Here is a 25,640-nt window from a genome sequence, read left to right as displayed (position 1 = left end):
AATTTATATATATATATACCTTGTAGTGTGCGTTATTCCTGACGGCCCTGGTTCTCCGCACATAAGGTTCTCTGGCGTGGCTCTGTATGTGTAAAACGGTCGGTTTTAGAACATTTGGAATTGTTTAAACCCATTTGCTGTTTTTTAAATACACAATTATACACCCCGTTGTATACATACCTTTTGTAAGGATTGGCTCTGTGGTCGCGGTGTCTGAATGTTTTCCTGCTCAGTTTGTTAACCCTGGAACAAATCAAAGAAAAACTCTGTTATTATATAATTTAAAACAATCGCAACCTTAAAACATACATACGATTAAAAATCGCGTAATTCTGTACACACCTTGTGCCTGTTAGAGATGTTGTTCCATCTTTAAAATCCCCCGTTTCTAAAGAAAAGGGTGCTGTGGCGTTCTCCCGAACTCCTGAAAATTAAGCTTTTGTTTTAGGAAAAAGATAGTTTGAATATCCTATAATATGTTAACATAACACTTTTAAAAATACAATAATAGGTTTTGTTTTACTTACCGCTTAAGATGTCCATGTTATAAAGAACGATGATAGTTTTGATGGTCTCAAAGAAAGTAATGTTGTCGCGACGAATGGTGAGTTCACCCTGAGCTTCGCATAGGTCTCGGTTAAATACCTTCTCCAGGAACAATGCCAGTACACAACTGCTTCACACCTTAAGTTCACACTCCCATGCTACTTCCCAGAGTTCTCGAAGAGACAAAAGACACCTAGTCTGGAGGTCCTGTTTCCCACCATCAACCTTACTACACCCCACCCTCCCCCCTACCATTTGTCTAGACAGGTTTGCCTTAGTTCAACATTGCGAAATCCCGATTTTTAAATAAAATGATCGCATCAACCCTGTAAAGAAAACTAGTTAAATTAAATAAAACGCTTGTGAACATGCCGACATTACCCATTCGGAAGAAATTCCCACTTGTGCCGTTTTCAAAATAAATTGCATGTATCGCAGCAAGCTGAGATATTGTCAGGTTTATAAAATTAGTCTAGCCTCAGTACACAACTGCTTCACACCTTAAGGTTCACACTCCCCAAGCTACTTCCCAGAGTTCTCGAAGAGACAAAAGACACCTAGTCTGGAGGTCCTGTTTCCCACCATCAACCTTACTACACCCCACCCCCTACCATTTGTCTAGACAGGTTTGCCTTAGTTCAACATTGCGTAATTCCGATTTTAAATAAAATGATCGCATCAACCCTGGAAAGAAAACTAGTTAAATTAAATAAAACGCTTGTGAACATGCCGACATTACCCATTCGGAAGAAATTCCCACTTGTGCCGTTTTCAAAATAAATTGCATGCATCGCAGCAAGCTGAGATATTGTCAGATTTATAAAATTAGTCTAGCCTCAGTACACAACTGCTTCACACCTTAAGGTTCACACTCCCCATGCTACTTCCCAGAGTTCTCGAAGAGACAAAAGTCTTAGTTCAACATTGCGAAATCCCGATTTTTAAATAAAATGATCGCATCAACCCTGGAAAGAAAACTAGTTAAATTAAATAAAACGCTTGTGAACATGCCGACATTACCCATTCGGAAGAAATTCCCACTTGTGCCGTTTTCAAAATAAATTGCATGCATCGCAGCAAGCTGAGATATTGTCAGATTTATAAAATTAGTCTAGCCTCAGTACACAACTGCTTCACACCTTAAGGTTCACACTCCCCAAGCTACTTCCCAGAGTTCTCGAAGAGACAAAAGACACCTAGTCTGGAGGTCCTGTTTCCTCAATGTCTGGGAGGTGTGGGGTGGGAGGTGTGGGGTGGGGGGTGAGGGGGGTGAGGGGGGTGGGGTGGGGGGGGGGGGGGGTGGGGGGCAAAAAAAGTGCAGGTGTATTACTACTAACAATAACTAAAACTATTTAAAATAAGACAAAAATGCTTGGGTCATAGTGTGTTAAAAGCCAGGGCATAGAAATGTGTCTTTAGTAATGATTTAAATTGCTCAAGTGTTTGTGCAGATCTAATATTTAGGGAGAGACTATTCCAAAGTCTGGGACCTGCCACAGAGAAGGATCTATCACCACGAGATTTGAGATAAGTCCGTGGGATGGAGAGCATTAATTTTGAGCTAGCTTAAAGGTGCAGGTAAATACAGGTGTTACTGATCTCATTAGTTAAGGCTCTTGCCTTAAACAAAACAGAACCTTCATTAAACTACCTTAAACGCTTACCAGCCACTTTATTAGATACTCTCATTAAACTGCTCGATAATGCAAGTGTCTAATCAGCCAATCACATAACAGCAACTCATTGCATTGAGACATGAAGACTTGGCCAAGATGACCTGCTGAAGTTCAAACTGAGCATCAGAATGAGGAAATAAAGGTAATTTAGGAGACTTTGACTATAGCATGACAATTGTTCCCAGATAAGCCGGTCTAAGTATTTCAGAAACTGCTGAACTGCTCCCACCCAAAAAAAGAAAGAAATAAGACACATCCAGTGAGTGGCAGTTTCTGGGCAAAAACTGCCTTGTTTGTGTCAGAGGACACTGACCAGATTGCTTTGAGCTAAAGGGAACTCAACAATAACTCATAACCACTTATTAAAAGGTATGCAGAAGAGCAAAACAACAAACCTTGAAGCAGATGTGCTACACACAGTGTTGGGGAGTAACGGAATACATGTACCGCCGTTACGTATTTAAAATACAAAATATGAGTAACTGTATTCCGTTACAGTTACCGTTTAAAAAGGTGGTATTCAGAATACAGTTACTTTGTTGAAATAAATGGATTACACGGCGGTACTTCCCTGTTTCATATTGTGGCGGGTCAGGACTGTTTGGGTTTTGTTTGACAGCTACGTTCTGTAGTTCCAGGTGGCAGCGTTACGGTTGCCATGGTTACAGGGTGACTCTCTCGCTCTGCGTGTTTCCTGGGTGAGAGAGGCCTTTTTGTTGTTGTTGTGCTAAGCTAACAGGCAGAATGCTACAGGTATAGCTCTAAAGAATGTAGCATCATAGGCAGTGTAGTCCGTGCTGCAGGGAGAATGGACTGCCATACACGTTATGTGTCTGTGAGCGAGGGAGGGAGAAAAAGGAAAAGTACGAGCTGTCATCGAGCAAAAACGGGAGCTGGAAGCATTTAAATATAATAATAACCACTGCAGCCAAGAAGAGAGCCTGACGAGCCCAGTTGTAAGTAAGCTATTAAGACTCGACTGTACACCGTGTTCGTGTTTTCCTCCAAAAACAATAAGTTCTGTTGGAGCAGCCTTTCAACGCCTCTCTCTGTCTCTGCTAGCAAAGTTGACCCAGACAACAAAGTAAAGCTAGTTTTCGGCTACGAGCCCGACACAGAACCCACCGTATTAGCCAGAGGTCCCTTTACTACGGTTCGGAGCCGCGGACCTTCAGTAACAGTAATAAATCACAGCAATAGTACATTCATGTAGTTGTAAACAGCATGATAATATATTAAGTAATCCAAAGTATTCAGAATATGTTACTCTTATTGAGTAACGTAACGGAATACGTTACAGAATACATTTTGGGGCATGTATTCTGTATTCTGTAATGGAATACATTTTAAAAGTAACCTTGCCAACACTGGCTACACAGCAGAAGACCACACTGGATACTACTCCTGTCAGCTAAGAACAGGAAACTGAGGCTCCAGTTCACACAAAACTAGTCAACATCAGATTGGGGGGGAAATGTTGCCTGCTTTGATGAGTCTCAATTTCTGCTACCACATTTGGATGGTAGGGTCAGAACAACATGAAAGCATGGATCCACCCTCCCCTGTATCAACAGTTCAGGCTGGTGGATATTAGCACCCTTAGTACCAACTAACATTGTTTAAACACCACAGCCTACCTGAGTATTGTTGTTGCCCAGGTCCATCTCTTTGTAACCACAGTGTACCCATCTTCTGATGGCTACTTCCACCAGGATAGCACACCATGTTACTTGAACATGACCATAAGTTCTCTGTACTTGAATGGCCTCCACAAGAAATAGAAGTTAATCAAATAGAACACCTTCGGGAGGTGCTGGAATGGGAGATTCCCCTTATGGATGTTTCCATGATCTTGTTGAATCTATGTCTTCAGAACTGCCTTAATTCTTTGTGTTAAAGTGTATCTGATGAATTATCTGGTGAGTGAATGTCAAGACAAAATGGCTGTTGGGAAACGGATAAATTCCACATTTTAAAAACTGTTTTCAACTCCTTTTCTGGGTCTTTAATGATAACAAAAGAAAAAAAAAGAGAATGGAAAAGTGTAACCTGTAATCGTGCAGGTGTGATACACAGAGATGTTTCACATGGATAAAAAAAAACCTTCAGAGATACTGACAGTCACTCAGATTTACCATCAGATGAACAACATGAGTAGTAGCTAGTAGTAGCAGTCTGCTCACTTCTCATTACTGCTCGTTCTCCACCACTTGTTCTTGTTAACACTACCGTTTCCGTATTTCTATTCGGCTACACCATCAACTCTGCAATCTCAGCCTTTCCACAGTTAAATACAACCCCTGCTTGAAATTTTCTTCTAAGGTCACAAACTCTCTCTTTTTTTTCTTATTCTTTACCTCCTTCAAGACAGGAAACATCACGGTGTAGAGAGCCATCGGAGCCAGCGAGGCAGCAGCTGCATCATTCTTCATGTCTCCCATGGTCATCCTTGACCAATCGATGGACCCCTGTGCATGCACTCGTCCACTGATGCCGGTTTCACTGCATTCAATCAGTCATGAAGACTGACAGAATGGGAGCAGACAAGGATCTAAAGAAGAAAAGAGCACGATGGGAGAACAAGCAGGGAAAGATGGATGGTAGTTGACAAAAACAACTGTGTAAGGGATTAAAAAAAAAACCTAGATAAATAAATAAAATGATCCATGTTTACAACCAGGCTAAATTTATCCTGTTTAAACATGTCTCTATTGTAGTGAGGAGGTAGAGAACTGGTTCCTGGAGCACTCTAATTCTATTTTTGTGCAATTAAACAAGATCAAACCCCATGTTTACTTCTTCCAAGAAAGTCTTTCAGTCACAGATATGATCATTCTATAACAGCCATACTGCTTAAAAGACTGTGCTTTATAGCTCCACTGGGTGGAATGCCGACAAAACAGGCACGAGTCACACCTGTGCCAGAAAACCACGCTCTTCTGAAAATGACTGCTGCAATAAAGCAAGGCGGTGTGATAAATATACGACCTTGGTATTGGTTTTTAGCTTGTTTTTCCCCCCAGACCAGGTTAGTCATAAATAAAAACAAGAGGAAGATCCAGCACATCCTCTTTTACAGGCCTGTATTCTGTCTCTTTTACTGTCGGGTACACAGGAACACACACCTGGCACATCCAGGACCAGTTTTTGCTCACCTACATTTTTAAGTACGTAACAGCTTCAATTGCTCTATGTGACAATCTTCATTCGTACAACAAATCCCTAATTAAAAAGGGCAGGTTCACTCCTTTTCATACGAGCTCACTATTCACGCAGGTGAATGAAACAAGAGCGAGACAAGTCGTCACCCTGTGACTTTCTGCCATAACTGAGAGTGCTCTTAGGTTTATCAGATGCTTGGTTCTGCCCTTTGGCACTCGCTCTTGCATAGAGAGTAAAACTGTAAACAGGTCAAGTGTGACATTATTATATCTGATAAGGATTTTAAAAGGAGGTTTAATCAGTGTTTACAACAGCCATGGTTACAGGAAGGATTGCACTGGTTTCTAGTTATAAGGGATACGTCATATACAATTACATGTGCCAAAAAAGGTAACACTGCAGACTCTGTTACTTCCCTGAACCATAAATTACTAAGGTGTGGCCAATCTTAGTGCAGGCCAAGACAGAGAGGCAATGGTAGCATTTGGCACATATATATGGAATGCAGACCAATCATTCAGTGTCTTCCAGGACAAAAGGTTATTACAGCCCCTTCTGAGACATTTGCATAGACTAATGCAGCTCTTCCTGGAAATAAAAAGGGGGGAGAATAACAAAAAAGTGTTCAGAGCAGCATGAATATCTGGGGCAGTTTAAAGCCACCGGGGTGGGTTTTTTTTTTTTTTTTTTTTTTTTTAAGAGTTCTCTGTGAAATGACCCTTGGATCAAAGAGAGGCATATTGCTCTGAAAAGGTTACGGTCATAACTCACAATTGACATTTATAAGTCAAAGTATTATAATTTTTTTGTTTGTTTGTTTTGAACTCTCTTATTTTGCCCTTTTCTGAAAGGGTACCGACCTCGCTGTAGTAGTCACTATATTTGAGGTTGCCCTGCTTCTCAGCTCCATCACAGATCTTTTACCAGTTTATGTGGTGGTTAGCAGGCACGCCAAACTACATTAAAAACAAATCCAAAGAGCTCAAAGTTTCGGTACCAGCCTTACCTGATAAAAGACGGTTGCCAGTGACGAGAGAAGCGGCGGACCGTTGACCGGAAAACAGCAAATCACGTCTATAGGTAACGAACTAACGTTAGAACAGCAGCTTCGAGGGCAGGTGATTCAATCTGTTCTGTTAGCACTCCAGTTGCCTCCTTATGAAGTGCGACTAAATAAAGCTGAATGAAGGCGGGGACGTGTTGTTGAGTTATCTTACCGTCTTGTTTTGGGTTGTGTCTCGTTCAGGAAGTTTTATTGTCTAATAAAAGTGCAGACGAGAGCCAGGTTGGGCGGTGTTGGGAGCTGCCCGTTGGCGTCGCTCCAGGCTGTTTGTAGTTCTTTCTATGGACGTCCTCAATGTTTCGTTATTGCCGGGGACACCGAAATAGACTTCAATTCCCAGGTATGTACAGGTAATGGCTTTTTAACCCTTAAGTCGAGTGTGAGACGAATATTATCTGCGGTATGAGCGCACACATTTTAACCATGTTTAAAAAAGCACATAAGAAGAAAATACCTTGATATTTATGTGTATATGCGTCTACAGTTAACATTTGTGTCTACGCGTCTACAATTAACATGATACGAATGATAAGGTAGCTAGCTCTCAGAAGAACGAAATTAACGGTTTTCACGACAGTCAAGAGAATTCGCTGCCAAAAAGCTAAAATATCGTCAGTTGCGCAGAAATACCAGGCTTAATTAAAGGTACGTTAATACTGACAGGATGCGGCTGTTAACAATTATTAGCATTGTGCGTTACTGTAGAACGTTGTTTGCTAGGGAAACTGTGCTAACCGCTAACCTCCAGGACCATAATTAAGCTGGAGGTTAGATTTTACAAACAAAGAAGCAAAACAAGAGAGAGAGAGATGTGATACATCTTTGCTATTTCATAAAATAAGCAAGAGGCTGTCGTGAGAATGGTCAAAAAATATGTTTGGAATGAGAGTAACTTGAAGCTTTACGGATTCACAGACATACAAGGAAGCTGGAGACAGTTACTATTTCACCTCACGCCTAAACTCTTTGGCCAACGCTCATTGGACCAATCGGCGTGGAGTGGGCGGGGTCTGCGGCAAACGAAAAAACAGTGAGCTGCGGAGGAGAGCAGCAAAGAGAGAGACCGCACTTATTCATCCTTCCATCCCAACCAACCGTACGCCCTTTATCGGTAAGAGCCGTTTCTGGCAATAATAAATATATATACATATCTATGGTTCAGGCACAACGCCGGCGCTGATTTATGTGAACCATATTGAGATAAGAAAACCGTAAGTGCTCAGCTTTTGCACGATAACAGAAGAATGTGATATTTCTGAGTTTTTCCACAGGAATTTCTGTTTATTAAGCTGTCAGGAATGAGTAGGTGTAATGGGGCATTTTATGGACTAGTGTAAAAGGATTATGATTGCTGTAATCAACATGTGTGGGCTTTTAATAGGGGGGGCGGGTGGAGACGCACATTGGAGCCAAACGTATTTTTTCCCAAGCCCACACTGATTAAAGCCGTTACCCGTGTGTCCACTACCCAGGGCTATTTAATTTTCATCGGTGGTGCATGGTTAAATTGTTGTAGTTCTTGCATGTTTTTTGTTGTTGTTTGTTGTTTGTTTTTTTTATTTTTGAACTGAAATCATCTTCAGTCGATGTGTTGGGGTTCTTGTCCTTGAAATATAGGCAAAGGCGCATTGAGTGAATGTGTGTGAAATAACGAGGCAGATTGTAGTAGCTTGGTCCTGCCTTATCCCTACCCCACAGCAACACACATACACACCACTTGTTATTCCTTTAATGCAGACCTCTGTATATGTATGTGTGTGTACATAATGGCTTTGATGGCCATCGATAAGTCAAATTTATACCTACTGTCTGTTTTATTTATATGTTAAATAGCAGTGGACAAAAGAAAGACAGAAAAATCTGCTCAAACATTGCAGTAAAAGATGGAATTATTGCAGTAGTAGATTGCACTAAAACATTTATGATTTTTTTTTTCTCATGATATCACGTATTCTTGTGGCATTTATGTGAGTCTAGCAAAGCAAAAGTCCGCAATAAATATTTCAGCGTTCCTCTCTCTCATGTCTCATTCTCTCAATCCACCTCTCACATCTGCTTATCTCTGCCACTAAAACAGTGACTTTTCTAAATCCTCATTTAGGGAAACAGGAAAACAGAGTATCCTTTTAGGTCATAATCTCAATGTATTAATCCCATATGGATTTGAATCACTGGTTAATCCCCGCTGATAGCCTGCTGTTTGCCCCCCTGTGCCTGCCTACGGTTTCAGCGCTTGCATACATGTGTATGTGTGTGTGTGTTCTCTCTTTTCCCACATAGCACTGCATTAATTGCATTTCAATAATTAAATGTCTTTCAAATCGTCCTAGTGAAACAAAATGAGAGAGGAGGGAAAAGTAAGTGCCTGGGTTTGAACGGCACAGCACGCCGAGCTGTGATTGCTTGTGTGTGCGAATGCTAACAAGAACCTTACAAATCTATATGTGTGCAGGACTGCTGACATGCATCTGTCAGCTACACGTGTGGCTGCGAGAATAAGGAGCAGTAAGGAAGATACTCTGTTTCCTCAAGCTGGGCTCAAGCTTGCTATGTGCTGCCGTGTGAACCATAAGAAGAAGTTTAACATCTGTGTTCTGCAGTACATGTCTTCGCCCCACAGTTACTGAGCACACTGTGCATGCAGTGCACTTGTGCGGCCTTTCTTCTGCCTTTTTTGTTCTGCGTAAAATAAACTCGCACACCGAAGCACGCTACCTGCATATACTCTTTCAAGCCGCAGGTTTGTCCCGAGTGTGCTCAGCGGGAGCAAATACACAGGATATTTAGCTTATATTTGGACAGATGTGAGGATGAGGGAGCAGAAATATTACAAGAGTAAGAGGTCAGGTGAGGGGAAGACGTCAAAACAACGGAAATAGCTCATCTTAGATTTAGGTAGCAAAGCTGCCAAAAGCTGGCATCCCAAATTAAATGCATCCATGTTGGAAAGCATTGAAAACCGAGGATATTAACACCTAAAGCTACCTAAAATACTGAGGTATGCTTTTAAAAATTTGAAAACGATTTAAAAATATTTATCTGCAAGAGTGAGGATTGCATACAATTAAAGGTTTTTTTAAAAAAATAATTTTATTTTGTTTCATTTAACAAGTGTAATACGTACCTGTGTTTATACACTTGTACCCTGGAACTGATCTGTTGATTGATTTGTGATGCCAAGTGTAGAGGAGAGAGGATGAGTGCAAGTAGAAGATCTATCTGAGGAGGAAAATAAAATGGTGACAGTCATTTGATAACCCAATCTATATGCAAAACACATACTACTCACAAAGTAGACTGCTGCTTTTGCACCACTAGCTGTTCAGCAGGTAGTGTAGACACAGGACGCATGACCTCACCTGGGTTGAATGCAGCCGTCATGAATACACCTGTGCATTTCCTGCTATCCTGTGTCTCCTCTGAAAAAAACAAACAAAAAAAAAAAGAACAAGATTTTCGCATTGCCCAGCTTCTTCTTTTTTTTTTTCTTTTTTTTTTTTTTTTACATCTGTAGTCAGAAGACTTTAACTCAAAATCAGTTTAATTTATTCCCTAAATGTTTACACCTGCAGGCTAACAGTTTCGAAACCTTCATTATCACTCTGCCTCTCAGCAGCCTCGTCACAGCTTTTTATTGAGGATCACCTGCCTTGTCTCTTTTTTCTTATCTCTGTTACCACCCCAGATATACGGGCACTGCTAGGTCTGTAAGTATTTGGACAACGACATGTTTTTTTGTAGTTTTGCCTTGTTTTGTAAATCAAGCCATCAATATGGGATTAAAGTGCAGACTTTCAAAGCAGTTTTTTTTAAGTTGCATTAAATGTGTTGAAATTCCGACTTTTTTTCCCCAGAGATTACAAGATTATAATAAGACAAACTAACATAATTGTAAAAATCCCTTGCAGTCATCAAATGCTTCAGTTTCCCTTGAGATGCCAGGCCTGTACCGCCTTCAGTAACTAAAAGCTATGCACTGTTGTGCCTGACCTGACCATGGAAGAATATCCAGTTTCACTGCCTTAAAAAAAACCCTGGACTGCTTTTGCTTTGGATCATTATCAATTTATATTGTGAAGCGCTGTCCAATCAGTTTTGCAGCATTTAGCTGAATCTGAGCAGAGAGTATAGCGTCACCTCATCAATAAACAATAGCTGCCCAGCTCCACTGGAAGCCATATAGACCCATGTTATAACATCGCGTTGTTTGACAGATAATATGCATTTCTTTCCTTCTCCATACCTTTCTCTTCTCATCATTCTGGTACAAGTTCATCTCGGTTTCATCTGTCCAAAGAATAATCTCCAGAGCTGTGTAGGCTCTTTCAGATATTTTCTGGAAAAGTCCAGTCTGGCCCTCTTGTTCTTCAGTGTAACCAGAGGTTTGCAGGTTGTTGTAAACTCTGTATTTACATTCTTGAAGAAGTCTCTTGATTGTAGACTTTGACAGTGACAGTCCGACCTCTTCAAGAATGTTCTTGACTTGGTTAGATGTTGTGAAGATGCTTAACCTAACCATAGAAATAAATCTGTCATCATAGTTGTCTTCTGTGGTCTTTCAGGCCTTTTAATGCTGCTGAGCTGCTCAGTGCATTCATTGTTTATAATATTTAATATTCCACTGAAAAGCTATCAAATGCTATCGAATCAACTCTAGATTTCTCATTTTCTTAATTTGTAATAAAATAATGAGGGAGCAGGCCTCAACTAACCATGAAACTGCTTGTTAGGAAATTGTCCAATTTACTTCGGACTCCCTGAAAATCGGCGACGGTGGATAAGAATGGCTGTAATCCATAAACAGCTAATACAGTATTTTTCACTAACATCCTGAATGTTTTCTTTAAAATGCACTGTAGCGATGCACAGTCCCAAAACTGCACAAAAATCGTGTCGTTGTCCAAACACTTACGAACGTGACTGTATGTGTACTCTTCCCCCACTGGACTAGTTGATAGTGACCTTTCCTGTGCTGTAGACCATTTGAAAAAGCCCCCAGTCTTTTCACTTTTACCGCTGACCCCAAATAAAGGCCGATCCAATTACAACTCAAACCTTCTAAATGTGCTCCCACAGCACCAGAGGTGTGTGTGTGTGTGTGTGTGTGTGTGTGTGCGCTGATATGGACGAAGAAAAAGAGACACTGTTTAGTGTGCCAGGGCAGAGTGTGGGGAGCAGTCAACCATCTTGCCATGCCGTGCAGGGGGCCGTGAGATATGACTGGCTCAGACTGCTAAGCTACCTCCATGCAGCTCCTCAGTACACCTCCTGCCACAAACATATGTCTTTCTGTTTTTATTTGTGTCTTCTCCTCTTTTGCTAATTTTCTACCAAAAAACGGTCCTTGTACCCCTCTGTGAGTGTGTGTGTGTCTGTGTATGTGCTTCTCCCTCTGGATGTCTCTGTTAGCAGGGATTAATAAAGAGTTGTTAACCTCTGTTTGCCCTCTGTGGAGTGTGCAGTGAGCATCTTGGGACTCCAGGCAGCTTCAATAGCACAGTGTGTCATTACTAACAAGGCACTGGATAAGCTAATGTTCTGACATTAGCCATGCACAGGCTACATTCAATCACATGGCAAACAAAAGTACCACGGGAATGGGTGTGAACTGCAGGGCCAGAATTAGAGTGGTGCTTAACCAAACTTAAGCATAAGTAGGTGCAATCAGCTTTGTTTAACAGTTACTAAATAACAGTGACTAATAAGGTGTTGCTACAGCACCGACTGCTGTGTCATCATTGTGGGTTGCACTCTCAATCATACATAACCCATCCTTCACTAATAATAATGCTATAAAAGCAGCAGACAGATTTGGGTAATCAGTCCTGAGCCTGTGGAAACAGAGTTTTCCTCTCCTCTGTATCCATGTGTAATACAGCACAAATCTTCTGTTCACTTCTTAGTTACAGAAAGAATAACAATCTGTAACACATTTCACGCTCGATTACAATTTCATGTGATTGAGAAAACTTAATTCATTAAAATGGCCCCTTTCCAAATTAAAAGCTATAAACAAGTTAATCCCAAAGTTGTTGGAGAGAAGATGATTTTTTTTTCACTCCCTTTCAAAAGCTAAATGAAAGAATTGCACAGAATAGAACCGAGCTGCTATTTGGATTTTAGTGTTCCTGTTAATTTGAGCTAAATCCTAACTAATTTAAAATATTGTGCACGTTAGCTGGGATTTTTGTGATTTGGTTCGTGTCACTGTCTTTTACTTTACCCCATTTTAGCATCATGTTGCCACTAATGTATAAAATCAACCACCTGGTGATAAAAGAAGTCTGAGTCATATTAAATTGTAGCAGCTTTTTGTGTTATCATTCCTTTGAATATTAAATAACTCCCATCATATAAAATTTTTGCGGTTTTGTTTCATCCATTGCACATTATTCTTTTGTGAGTGCTTTAACATTTTCTGCTGCATTCATTTTAAGTAAATCGAGGTGAGTATGTACTTTTGCAAGGAAGATGATTGTGGTTTGAAAGGTTAGGTCCCTGAAAGGGCTTCTTTAGATAACATCTTTGCAGCCATTTAGCTGCTTGGTTAGATGGGAGCAGGGGGCGTGAGCAGACCAGACAGTTTGATTGATGAATTGGATGAAATTTATTGTGCACTATAATGGAAGTCTCTTCCCTCACCACAGGAGTTTAGTGCTCTTTGACTGCAATGGGCTCCACCAGCAGTGGGCTTTATTGCAGCCCTCCCTATGTAAATATTTCCTTGTCCTTGGGATTCTTCACATGAGCGGTTGAGCAACAGGTACTCATTAAGCTGGCAAAAGAGACGCTCACAGAGTCACGAGCGGTTTAAGATTGATGATGCCCGTTCTATGGAAGTGTAATTGTTTTTAATGCGGGCATGCATGCTTCTTTTGGCATCTGGCTTAATTCAAATCCATGTAAACTGCAGCTTCTATGGCACCTCTAGGGAAAAGTTTAAATTCATGAATGATAATCAGACGCCATTATCTCCATACTGCAAAGGCCTTTATAAGCCTTTATAAACATATTCATGGTGAAATGGTAAATGGCCTGTATTTGTATAGCGCTTTTACTAGTCCCTAAGGACCCCAAAGCGCTTTACACAACCAGTCATCCACCCATTCACACACACATTCACACACTGGTGATGGCAAGCTACATTGTAACCCCAGCCACCCTGGGGCGCACTGACAGAGGCAAGGCTGCCGGACACTGGCGCCACCGGGCCCTCTGACCACCACCAGTAGGCAACGGGTGAAGTGTTTCGCCCAAGGACACAACAACCAAGACTGTCCAAGCCAGGGCTCGAACCGGCAACCTTCCGATTACAAGGCAAACTTGAGCCACAATCGCCTCCAAATCACACCAGATTGCCCCTGCCAGTTTAAACAGGTCATCCGTTGTAGAAATTGAAGGTTTTTCTGGGCCGCAGATGATCATAGACCTCATTCTCTGAAGGTTTTTTTTCCCCCCAGAGGAATAGGCCTTGATGAAACGGGTTGTTAGCATTTTCACAGAACTTGTCAAAGATTCAGCAGCTTGGAAGTGTACTTGGAGCCAAAGTGAAGTAGAGTGCTGAGATTTGAAGCGTGCCTAAGCAGGAGGCACAGTTGGAGGACTTTGCTGCAGCTCCTTGTTTCCAGGGAAAAGTGGAAAAAAACAGCAGAAGTTTTCCTTGTTTTTGCAAAATAACCAGCTGCAGTGTGTGTGTGTGTGTGTGTGTGTGTGTGTGTGTGTGTGTGTGTGTGTGTGTGTGTGTGTGTGTGTGTGTGTGTGTGTGTGTGTGTGTGTGTGTGTGTGTGTGTGTGTGTGTGTGTGTGTGTGTGTGTGTGTGTGTGTGTGTGTGTGTGTGTGTGTGTGTGTGTGTGTGCCAAACAGTTTTACGTGACAGAACTGTAACTGGTGCGCAGAGTTCTTGCAAAGAGACGAGATTAGTGAAGACCGAAATTGCTGAACAGATTCATAAAATGTATATCTGCCTAAACAGAAAGAGAACGAGAGGGTAGAGGAAAAAAAATCTGAGGACTTGTCTCCTGGCAAAATGAAAAATGTCCATCACTTGTAGTTGCCGTAGAAACCTTGTCTTGGAATTGCATGTGGAAACGTGTGTGTGGATTTGAACAGTGAGTGAGGATGTTCACGTTTAATAAATTCCTCCGGTCTCCGAAGCGTGCCACCTCAAGGTGTTGGGTTTAAATGGCAGTAAGGATTAACCTATGTGCTGTGATTTTGGGTGACGTCATGCTTTAATTGTGGAAATGTCAACTGCCGATCTGTTTTGTCTGAGAATTCCGATTACACTGAGAGATTAAAGGCTGCCTTTAAAGGCCACCGAGTTTAATTGCACAGAATTCATTCAGTTATCAGGATTAAAGTCTTGCAACTTAAACCATAAAAGATTTTCTGACATATTAGGTTCTTTCAGTCACGAGAGGACATTATGTGTAGCTGGGTGTTGTCTTTCCTGGATTAGATGGGTGGCATGCTGGGAGACCCACTTGAGAAGATCAGCGCCGAAATTGGTCTCATAGTCATCAGTGGTTAAAATGGAAGAGTGTGGGATCCTCAGCCGAAAAAGGTCAGAATGGTGTCGATGTTACAAGTAAAAAGCCAGCCACCCATGGTGTTATTATCCACTCACACATGCACACTTGTATGCAGACACACACACAATGAGGTGCGCGCACAATTGCACTCTACGCCGCTTTCTCCGACTTTACTGCATGGCTGGATCTTTCCTTACAGAAAACAAGGCTGACTGTCTGAGGAAAGTTCAGCTCCCACAGCTCAGAAGGTCAGGAACATTATCTCCATTTACATCTGTGCCAGCCGCCCCCTCCTTTCCCTCGGCCCCTTACACTTTCTCTGGACTTCTCTGCTCTCTGTAGTGTCAGACTTACAGCATGATATGTGAGAACAGGTGTGCATGTAACGAATGGTGTAATTAACAAAATATATCAGCGTCGAGCCTTCAAGGAGTTATTTAATCTTTTTTTTTTTTTTTTTTAAAGTCTATTTGAAGTTGATGTTCAAGGCCGTACCCACAGTTTATATACAGCTAGCTTAATGCATTTATTTCTTTTCACATTTTAGTGTTTTCACTCTGCATTTGTTGACCATAATGAATGAAAACATTAAAGGATAATGGTAGAGTCACTGTCACCAAATCCAATGAAAGCACACAAACCAACAGCCTGCCAGTGTGCATGTCGGCCTGGAGCACATTCGTTTTAACTGAAAACGTAAAACAAAAAGCAAAAAGTCACATTTTTCAAACCCGCTGGGCAAAGGTTGCTTAAATAGGAGTAAATTGCGAATCGGCTGGGGACTATTTTCAGCTGTGGACTAATATGTGTTTCTTGCTCTAGGGTGATAGTGCGTGTGGCATTGAGACAAAATAAGTAAACAACAGTGTCCATGTTGACTTCAGTGAAGCAGCATGTTACTGGATATGATTGTGTGGCTCGTTGATGGGTTTTTAATAGGTTTGGGAGCGTTGGGACACTATAATGAGCTGTATTAGGCTTTGGTTACACAGGCAATCAGCAGTGTCTTTTTAGGGTCAGCTAATGGTTAATTCATTGACTCTCAGCTGGCAACTGTGAGATTTTAAATATGATCAAGACAATCAGATTGTATGCTAAAACTGCAAACACTTAACCAATTAATATTGTGTCTGAATGCCTAAATGCATTGAGTTGCTGCCATGTGATTGGCTGATTGGCTGAACAGGTGTACCCAATAAAGTCTCCCCTGAGCGTATTACTTGGTTACATGGAGAGCAAAGTGTAAGTGACAAGGGATTCTGGAGGTGACTGCGTGTGAAGGAAAATTGGAAAGTCAAATAAATTTCCATTTGCTCAGACTGATGGATGCAAATCCACCAGGCTTCATGGTCCCTGCAATGCCAGAGTACAAGACAAGTTCGCGACTGTCACCTGAGAAGTGTCACCTGAGAAGGAAGTGACATGTGATGGTGTGCAGGAATGAGAATGAGAGCAACAGTATGGTGTAAAATATAAGCAGGCATGTTCAGCTGTACTGGTTTAATCTGGGGTGTTACTTGAAGGTTAAGGCTAGTGATTTTTGTTCATTTATTTCCATTATTTAAGTCTTTCAGTACTCTCTGATTTTCCTTTTCTGTGAAACTCACTCTCTTCTCTGCCTCTTTCTTCTTTTGATGGTTTAAATCTTTTAAAAGAACGCTTGTTTTATTTTTATTTTTCTAAACCAAAGAAAAGTTAGTTTTTTTTTTCCTTTTTCCCCCTCTGTGAGCTGTTTTTACCTGAGCTTTACTGAGCTGTGAGTAAAAAAAAATAAAATAGTATTACAGGAACATGTTGATCCACTGTGATCAGGTAGCTGTTGGATCACAGTGGAGGACTGTGGGTACATGAAGCATGCAGCAGATACAGTAAAGTGCATATAACAGTGTAGCAGGGCTGGACCGGTTCATTTCAGGAAGGTAGATTGTTTGCCACATGCCAGCGCAGAGCAGAGGAAAGAACAGGACGCAGCAGAGTGGGGCACTAATTTTCTGGCTGCTGCCCATTGTTTATGCTGTTGACACTCAGGTACATTGTCACCACCAACACCTGCCATCTCACACGTGCAGCCAGCAGATTCCAGCCAGGCTGCTAATTGAACCCTTTATACAACCTATAATAGTAACAGCACAACAGAGAGACAAACAGCAAAACAAATGCTCTCTATCTCACGCGCCCTGCACTTGATAACTTCCTCCATGTTTATGGAAATGATCACTCGATTTTTTTTTTTCTGTTTGGCCAGCAAAAAACAATGTTGCTTGGCAACAAGTGTGTGTGTGTGTGTGTGTGTGTGTGTGTGTGTGTGTGTGTGTGTGTGTGTGTGTGTGTGTGTGTGTCCCATCAATCTGGGGATGTAAAGAGAGAGGGAGAGAGGAAAAGAGTGGTGAGGACAGGATTAAATATGGATAAGAGCAAGAGGGGAAAAGAGGGCCAGAACTGTGTTGGCATGGCAAGATATGGGGGGGAAGGTAAAGGCCTTTTTCCAAGTCACTTACTCTCCACAAACGGAAAGAAAATCGCCCGTTCACATCAGAGACCTTCAAAACGCACAGAGCAAAGCATGTTTTAAAGGAAAGAAGCTGATTTTACTCAAGATGATAAGAATGGCCATGAAATATTTAGAGGTTCATTTAGCAAATGTGCTCTGAATAGCAGTACTCACTGTAGTCAGCTTCACACATGTACTGTATGTGTCATGGCCTCTTTCTTTCTTTTTCATACATTTTAACAGTATTTTTCCATTTCTCGAATGACTTCTGCTACCATGTAACACTGAACATCAGGATGTCTACTGAACATCTTAGGATAATGATACATTACCTTTGCAAGAGTCCTACTGCCTCTTATAGCACTTTTGGTTGATTTAATTTAAAAGCAGATATAAACTTCCTGTAGCACCTCAGCTCTGACTGTTACACTGAATGTTACAGTAACATAATAGTATAAAACATTTTTCTAGAGTAAGGAAGTGTTTTTGTAGATTACAGTGCATGCGATGTCAGTACTGACAGTACTTTACTGTGATTTAAGGAGGAGGGAATTTGGTACAGTGAGTATTTGTATACATGTATTTTTTTTATTCCCCTGTAAAATTAAAATTGGCAGACTGGTTGATTGACAGATGTTTTCTAACTCTCTCTCGTCCTATTCATTATCCTACATCCCTACTGTGTCTTTCATCTCTGTCTGTCTCTTCCAAAATCCTCTTGTCCTTCATCTCCCCCGCTCAATAATCTTTTCTGCTTTATCTCATTATCTCTCCTGCGTGTTGTTGTCTCTACCTTTGCCTCTCTGTCCCATCTAAACTCTACTTTTGACTCAATCTCTTATTCCTAATAATTTTCTCTCATCTATATGTCTGCATCCTCCTTTTTTCCAACCTTCCATATACATTTGGCTCTCTCCATCTATATTTCAAACATATTGTTCAACTTAATTTCCTCTCTTCTTCTTTTTCCTTCTTCCTCGCTCCTCTTATCCCACCGTTCTCTCAATCTTCATAATAAATTTCTCATCTTTCTTTTTCTTTCAATCCACTGCATACCCGCCCTCTTTCACTCAGCTCTCTGTGGTCTGTGCTGCGATGTTGATCCTGGACGTTTTGTCCCCGCTCCTCCTCCTCTCCATCCTGTTGCCGGGCTACGGTTGCCGTGCGGCGGACATTCCAGAGGACACTACATCAGAGTTCTCGGTCAGACTGTACCAAAGGCTGCAGGCAGCAGGGGGTCAAGACAACATCATTTTCTCCCCGCTGAGCGTGGCCGTGGCCCTGGGCATGGTGGAGCTGGGAGCCAGGGGGGCTTCACTAGAGGAGATACGACAGGCTGTCGGATTCAGCCATCTGCTGCCAGGTGAAACGTGTTTATAAGCAGCAGTTCACACACGTCAAGGTCAGGAGTAAATGAGTGGAGATGAGTCTTTGACACAACAAATGCAAATGTAATTCTTTACACAAGATGAGTAGGATTCAGGGGCTCTCCTTCTCTTATACACCTTTATACACATGAACGATTGAAACATTTATATATTGTTTTGTATATCTATTGCTATGGTACAAAAATAATATATTATAGAATAGAATATTATTTATAAGCTGAGGTTGTTTTTTTACTCTATGTTACCGCTCAAAGCTCTTACTACAAGCCTCAGTCAACCATTCATGCGTGCTTTGAACCTAACATTCATTTACACTCTGATGGATGGATCGGAGGCAACTCTGGGTTTAGTGTCTTCCCGTCCATCCGTCCATTTTCTTCCGCTTATCCAATTCAGGGTCACGGGGGAGGCTGGAGCCTGTCCCACCTGTCATAGGGCGAGAGGCGGGGTACACCCTGGACAGGTCGCTAATCTATCGCGTTACTGGAGAAGGCATGGATCAAACCACTGACCTTCCAAATAGTAGATGACCCGCTCCACCGCCTGAGTCATAGCCTCCCCTGGGTGGGGGATGTGGAGAGGTTCACTGGAAAGATTGGATCAATAGTGTTACTTCGGCAGCACATATACTAAAATTGGAACGATACAGAGAAGATTAGCATGGCCCCTGCGCAAGGATGACACGCAAATTCGTGAAGCGTTCCTCATTTTTTCCTCGTTGACATCGGCACAATGACTCACGCAGCAGATTCATGTAACGCTCGAGACCCAGGAAACACCTCGGCGTGTGTCATTTTTATTTTCTGGCCCAACACTGACAGTGACTCACATGAGAGTATATTTAAACACATTGATGACGTGCGCATGTTCCCTGTGTCAAGTTCAAAAGTTTGGAGTAACATCAGGAGAGAGTAAGAGAGTAATGAATTCACACAACACAGCATCTACATCCCAGGAAAGATCAGCAAACAACTGAGTCAGCTGACTTTTGTATCTTTGTAAATGACAATGAAGAATCCATATGACCAACCAAAAAAAAAAAAAAGATTGGATCAATAATTTAAGGAGAAAATTTGTCAAAATAAGATAAAATAATTTGGGGGCTTTATTCGTTATAGTACATAATAGAATTAAAAGATTCAGAGGACCTGGACACAAGAGATGAAGTGATATTGATAGGCTATGATCTGTGGACCTTCAGACATCGCATTTAAAATAAATAAGGTTTTGTAGTGTAACTCACAGGAACCGTTGTTGGTAAAAAAGATTTTAAAAATGCCTCCATTTTCTCTGTGATGAAGCGTATTTAAGATGGACTGGTGCAAAGAGGAAAACTGCCCTCTGGGTCGGACAAATTTTGAAAATCTTGGAATTTTCGAATATGTATTTTTCAAATGATCTTGTATAACAGCACATGTGATGCTCAAAGCTTTTAAATAATGTCTAAAGTAAGAACATGTGTCTGTCCTTTTATTCTCCAGGTGTCGAGTTCTCCTTGCTCCAGAACCTGACAGCGGCCCTGTTGGATGATGACAGCCACTATGTGATCCGATTTGCCAACAGCCTGTTTTTGCAGGAAGGTGTCACCTTTAACCCAGAGTTTCTGCATTTGATGAAGAAGTACTTCCGAGCTGACGTGGAAACGGTTGACTTCAGCGAATCGTCTGCCGTGGCTGAGCAGGTTAACAAATGGGTGGAGAATCACACCGACAGTAAGTTACAGAGAGAGGGAAAAAGTGGGGATGCTGTTAAAGAGACTGAATGAATGCATACTGATAGATATACAGCCATCCTCTGTTAAAATCTGCCTCATGTTTAGGAGTCTGGAGTAATGGATTTAAACATACAGCAATGGTAGTAGCCTCCATGCACGTTGCTAACCAAGAGCATGGTGTATGCGTGCACCTTCTTCTTCAGACAACAACAATCCAATTATGAGCTGCTGACATGGAGCATTGTCAAAGCAGTTGCAACACCTTGGTTTTTGTGTAATTGCATCCACATGCTAAAAACCACCTCAGTAGGGGGCTATCTTGGCGCTAATGGAAACCAAGGTGTTTTAAACAAACCGTACAAATCGCTCCCTCCAGGTAAAATCCGGGCTCTGCTCTCAGCCGATGACTTCAGCAGCGTGACCCGTCTGACCCTGGTGAACGCAGTTTATTTCAGAGGCTCCTGGAAAAACCAGTTCAGGCCGGAGAACACCAGGACCTTTTCCTTCAGCAGAGATGACGGCTCTGAAGTCCAGACACTCATGATGTACCAGCAGGGAGACTTCTACTATGGTAGGAAAGAACAGTGTGTGTGTGTGTGTTTGCAGTTTTAGATTTGTACTCGTGGCATTTTCTCCGCAGGCCTTGATTTTCAGCTCGTATTTCCTGAGGTTATTTAAAATGTTAATCTTTGTTGTAAAATATTCATATGTCATGTCGAGTGTTATTCCCTGAAATAGGCTCCGGTTTTCAGCTCGGTTAAAATTCTGTTCACTCGCACAGACACCGCCGGTACGTCTTTTCATCTTAGTGGAGGTTTTGAAAGCTTTTCGTGTCAGAAATATCAGCACTTAATTGTCACAGTCTGTGCTAAGCTGTGTGCTACTATATTAGTTTTGAAGGTACAAATAAAGGGAGGCTTTTGCTTTGTTTTCTTTTTAAGTGTGTTGATTTCTTTTCTTTTTTTTTGTTGTTCAGCATATGTCCTTTTTTCTTTTCTGTTAGCCTCTGGAGGATGTTTATCTGTGTCTAGTTCTAATACCATTAAAGTAACCCAAACTTTTCTATTCTTTTTCTTTCTTTTTTGCTTAAATGTAATGATCTGCAGAAATCTGATTAGACTTTTTGACTTCTGTTATTAAGTCTTTGTCATTACGTTGCAACATGCACACTGTTTTGCACAATGCGACATGTTTTTTTTGTTTGTTTGTTTTATTTTGTTTTCTAAATTGCAGCAATGCAGTAGTAATTTTTTTGTAACCAAGTTGTGATGTTACAGTCTAGTTATTATGTAACTAAATCGACGTAGGTGCCATTGGTTTATTTTCTGGATCTATGCTGTCTTTAAGTTCCAGAGCTTAGATGTACTATACACGGTAAATTTCTGTGTTTTGCTGGGAGATGCAATACTGCACAGAACCCTGCAGTTTGTCTGCTGTGCTGTTACATGTGACTTACTCTCGTCTGTTTCTTCCGCATCTTTCTTAGTCTGCCGTACTGCCGAAAACAGTCGCATCACAGTCTTACGGCTCTGCTGCAAACGCTGGTGCATTTCAGTTATTTTGGTCCCGTCTGTGTACGAGTGCAGCGAGGATGCTCGCGCACACCTACATTCACACATGCTCACATACGCAGGATCAAGGAAATTTGTGCATGTGTGAATGGGTGTGGATATGGCGTATTTGAGAGCTGCAAAACAAGGACAGGTCCTTAGGGAAAAGGTTGCTTTCTGCAGCACGATCCACAGAGTGTGATTGTGCATTATGAAGCGAAATCATATTGGTTAAGTAAAATGTTTCGGGAGGCCACATTATCTGCTGCGTGGCTGCTTCCCTAACAGCAAGAATGCTCACTTAATGAAGGGTGAGGAGTCTTTTTGTTGTAATTTTCCCCCCTAAAGCAGTTTCAAAAGAAGACTTATGTGCAAAGAATTGGATCAAATTCTTCATAGACTTTATCTTATACTCCAAAATCTAAGCAGCATGTTCAGATTGAACTCTTTACCCCTTAAAAGCCTACTAGGAATTACCCCTGAAGCCAGTTTCTGTCATATTTCAGGCTTATAAAACAAAATGACTGGGTGTGCATTAGAAGTTAGTGAGGGTGGTCTCTGCTATGCAGCTACACATCTTTATTGATATATACTGAGGTGTTTTTGTTTCATTATTGTTTTTTACCGCTATACTTTACAGGCTTACTTGGTTTAATTTCTACCTGCAGAAAGTCATGATCACATTTGTGCGGAGGGGGGGGGCATTTAACTGAAAGACATAGTCAAACACACTCACTTTCACTGCATAACTGAATTTTTCTTGGGCTTTCAACAGGGTGCTGTTAGTACTAGGCGACTACATACAGTATACAATGGATGTAATCCGTTTTCACACAAAGTGTAAGAAAAGCCTTTGAAGTTAAGCGTCAGTGGTTTTTAATTAAAGCATTGGGGGAAATGACCACACGCACTCTGTAATCAATACGGCCAATCAATGCGCCTCAGCGTGCTTCCATTTGTAAATGTTCTTCCTCAGTGAACTTCACAAACACATTACAGGGGGCCACCTGCACATACAACATGAGCGTGCAAGCTTTCGCATATATCCATCAATACCCACAGATTTGTATGTTTCCTCCCTATCAGGCGAATTCAGTGACGGCTCACAGGAGGCCGGCGGTGTGTACCAGGTGTTGGAAATGCCCTACGAGGGAGAGGACATGTCCATGATGATCGTTCTTCCTCGGCAGGAAGTACCTCTGGCCTCCCTGGAGCCCATCATTAAAGCGCCACTGCTGGAGGAGTGGGCTAACAATGTCAAACGACAGAAGGTGGAAGTCTACCTACCGAGGTGAGACTTTTATAGATGTGCAAGTCCACTCACCACCTCTCACTTATGTTGTGGTATGTGTCGCTAGCTTCATCTGTCACCTTTGCGCCTTTAGACCATTTACATTATAGTCCCCTTTTTGAATCCCAAACTCAACTCTAAGTCAAACCTCACCTGTTCAGGTTTAAGGTGGAGCAGAAGATTGATCTGAAGGACACTCTGCAGGAACTGGGAATAAAGAACATCTTTACCAACAATGCTGATCTCTCTGCCATGACAGGTGAGGCATAAAAATGAAGCACATAAACTCCTAAAACGCTTCAGTATGTAACATTTAATACTTGTTCTTCTTCTCGGGAGCAGTGAAATAGCCTTCAGTACTTTCCAAGGTAACCAAGGTAACTGGCACTGAGTGGGCAGGTCAGAGCTGTCACGTCATCTGTTAAAAATAGATGCACAGAGTGAGACAGGTAGATCCACAGAGGCAAAGAAATAGGGACATAAATATGTCTGGGTAAATAACGTGGACACATAAGTAATATTCAGCTAAATTGATAACTACTTATCATTTGAAACAACTTTATAATGTCAGTTTCCCTCAGGATTATCAATCTAGCTCAAGACCGCTTGTTCTTATCAGGTGGATTTGGTGATGTATAGTGAAACAGAGTAGGCAGTACTGAATTCGGGCACGTCTTGCACTTGCTAACACTTCCTCAGCCAAATATCTACTCAGAGGACACGCTCTGTTCAGACAGGCTGGTAGATAACTGGGGGCAGTGTTAAAAAGCAATCATTGGCTAAAGAATAGTTTCTGACCAATGCTTGTGACTTGATGTGACCCATATGTTTGGCTTGCAATCCTGATTCAGTCAGTAACAGGATATATTCTAGACCTCAGCATAGATATGCATACATCTTATAAAGAAAAGGCGATGTGCTGTGTTTTTTCTGTGTACATTGTCCAGATGTTGAGGATCTGTACATTGGGAAAGCGGTGCAGAAAGCCTACCTGGAGGTGACAGAGGAGGGGGCAGAGGGAGCTGTTGGTTCAGGTATATTTTTGTGTTTTAGTCCACACATTACTAAATACATGGCATTTTGTTGTTGTGTTGATGTTTTTTTGTTTTTTCCCCCCCGTCTCTTAGGAATGATTGCCCTGACGAGGACTCTGGTCCTGTACCCACAGGTCATGGCTGATCACCCATTCTTCTTCATTATCAGAAACAGGAGAACAGGTGCGTGAATCTCTGTGTGTGAAAATACGAGTAATCAGTGGTTTGTGTGTCTATGCATCACCTTCAAAATACATATTTTAAGTAAGCTGGTACATATAAGGGATACGTTTTTGTTTTTGTCTTCCTCCAGGGTCCATCCTCTTCATGGGCAGAGTCATGACTCCTGAGATCATCGATCCCAATGACCATGACTTTGACTCCATGTAACTGTGACATGAGGTCACACAGTCTCAGCCAATCAGATCCTGACGTCATAAATGCTACCTATCTTGTGTCACCATCTTCAGCTGTGTTTTATACTCTTTATGAAAAAAACAATAGATCTATAAGCTGAATATTATATGATATATTATATATTGAAACATGACATTTGACACGTTACGTGGCTGTGTTTTGATACTGGGAGCTTTAAATTCCTGGATAGAGACGTGCAGAAAGAGGAGGCTGTAAATATTCTCTAGTAAAGTAGGGTTTGTATGTATGTGAGCTGGAAGTACACCTGGGATGTAATTAGTGCACAACCCTTTTAAGTTCAGCAGCTTAATACTCACTCACACTCATGCCCACAAAATGCACAAAACCCTTCCTCTTTGGAAATATTTACTTTAACTTACATCCCTGTACATTTGACATTGTGTTCTATATACATATATATGCTCAATATTTATTGCAGAATAAACATGTGCAAACACTTTGTCCTTATATGATAAATCTTAGTAATATATCTGTTCCAGACAGTATTGAGACATTTTTACACTGTAGGCACATGGCTACACTGCTAATGAACTAATATGCCTTATCACATCAGAGTGGTTGATTAAGACCCAGCTGGGCGTCTTAAAGCTTGCTAAAGCGGTTGCTTTAGAGAGTGACTGGAGCATGCAGGTGCGCTGAACAAGATCTGCTGCACTGCTTTGGATGTACATACAGGGAGAAACAGTAACACCAGCTGTATTGAGTATTTTATTCAATAAAAACATGAATGTGTTCCCATTATAATGTACCACTTTC

At 41.5% G+C, this 25,640-nt stretch overlaps 3 protein-coding genes and 1 non-coding gene across 7 annotated transcripts in view; 2 read left to right on the top strand and 2 right to left on the bottom strand.

The window, feature by feature from the left end:
• Positions 1-408, bottom strand: part of LOC146504221 (uncharacterized) — a 12,978-nt gene extending 12,570 nt beyond the window's left edge. The window contains exons 1-3 of the mRNA XM_085131074.1: positions 343-408; positions 181-243; positions 20-82 (exon numbers count right to left, since the gene is read on the bottom strand). The gene's annotated coding sequence lies outside the window, so the exon portion shown is untranslated. The remainder of the gene's footprint in view (positions 1-19; positions 83-180; positions 244-342) is intronic.
• Positions 1-6,718, bottom strand: part of pdcd10a (programmed cell death 10a) — a 23,983-nt gene extending 17,265 nt beyond the window's left edge. For 2 of the 3 annotated variants that reach the window (XR_014868609.1, XM_085130261.1), the window contains exons 1-3: positions 6,602-6,717; positions 6,391-6,458; positions 4,580-4,773 (exon numbers count right to left, since the gene is read on the bottom strand). Coding sequence is in view for 2 of the 3 variants with exons in the window: in XM_085130261.1 (XP_084986387.1) it covers positions 4,580-4,669 (90 nt within the window). In the remaining variant the exon portion in view is untranslated. Of the gene's footprint in view, positions 1-4,579; positions 4,774-6,390; positions 6,459-6,601 lie in introns of all 3 variants that reach the window. The other variant, XM_085130262.1, reaches the window with a different exon arrangement.
• Positions 6,671-25,640, top strand: serpini1 (serpin peptidase inhibitor, clade I (neuroserpin), member 1). Of its 2 annotated transcripts, none has more exons than XM_085130254.1 (10): positions 6,671-6,787; positions 7,363-7,558; positions 18,544-18,832; positions 20,339-20,569; positions 20,948-21,142; positions 23,208-23,412; positions 23,574-23,671; positions 24,360-24,446; positions 24,540-24,629; positions 24,760-25,640. In XM_085130254.1, the coding sequence occupies exons 3-10, from the start codon at positions 18,565-18,567 to the stop codon at positions 24,834-24,836; spliced, it is 1,251 nt and encodes a 416-aa protein (XP_084986380.1). In that variant the 5' UTR covers positions 6,671-6,787; positions 7,363-7,558; positions 18,544-18,564; the 3' UTR covers positions 24,837-25,640. The 2 variants fall into 2 exon arrangements, with proteins under 2 accessions (XP_084986380.1, XP_084986381.1); XM_085130255.1 differs by having other exon boundaries at positions 6,681-6,797.
• LOC146504219 (U6 spliceosomal RNA) lies at positions 19,464-19,569 on the top strand. Its single transcript, XR_014868902.1, has one exon. It is a non-coding gene; the product is annotated as a U6 spliceosomal RNA (small nuclear RNA).

This window comes from Neolamprologus multifasciatus, chromosome 14 (assembly GCF_963576455.1).
Source record: "Neolamprologus multifasciatus chromosome 14, fNeoMul1.2, whole genome shotgun sequence".
In the NCBI taxonomy this organism is placed as follows: Eukaryota; Metazoa; Chordata; class Actinopteri; order Cichliformes; family Cichlidae; genus Neolamprologus; species Neolamprologus multifasciatus.
This window is presented reverse-complemented; position numbering and strand designations above follow the sequence as displayed.

Excerpts from the sequence above, each read along its gene's own strand:
- serpini1 (XM_085130254.1), top strand. The coding sequence starts at position 18,565 with ATGTTGATCCTGGACGTTTTGTCCCCGCTCCTCCTCCTCTCCATCCTG. Across the intron at positions 21,143-23,207 it reads GCAGGGAGACTTCTACTATG|GCGAATTCAGTGACGGCTCA; the intron begins GTAGGAAAGAAC and ends CCTCCCTATCAG. Across the intron at positions 23,413-23,573 it reads GTGGAAGTCTACCTACCGAG|GTTTAAGGTGGAGCAGAAGA; the intron begins GTGAGACTTTTA and ends TCACCTGTTCAG.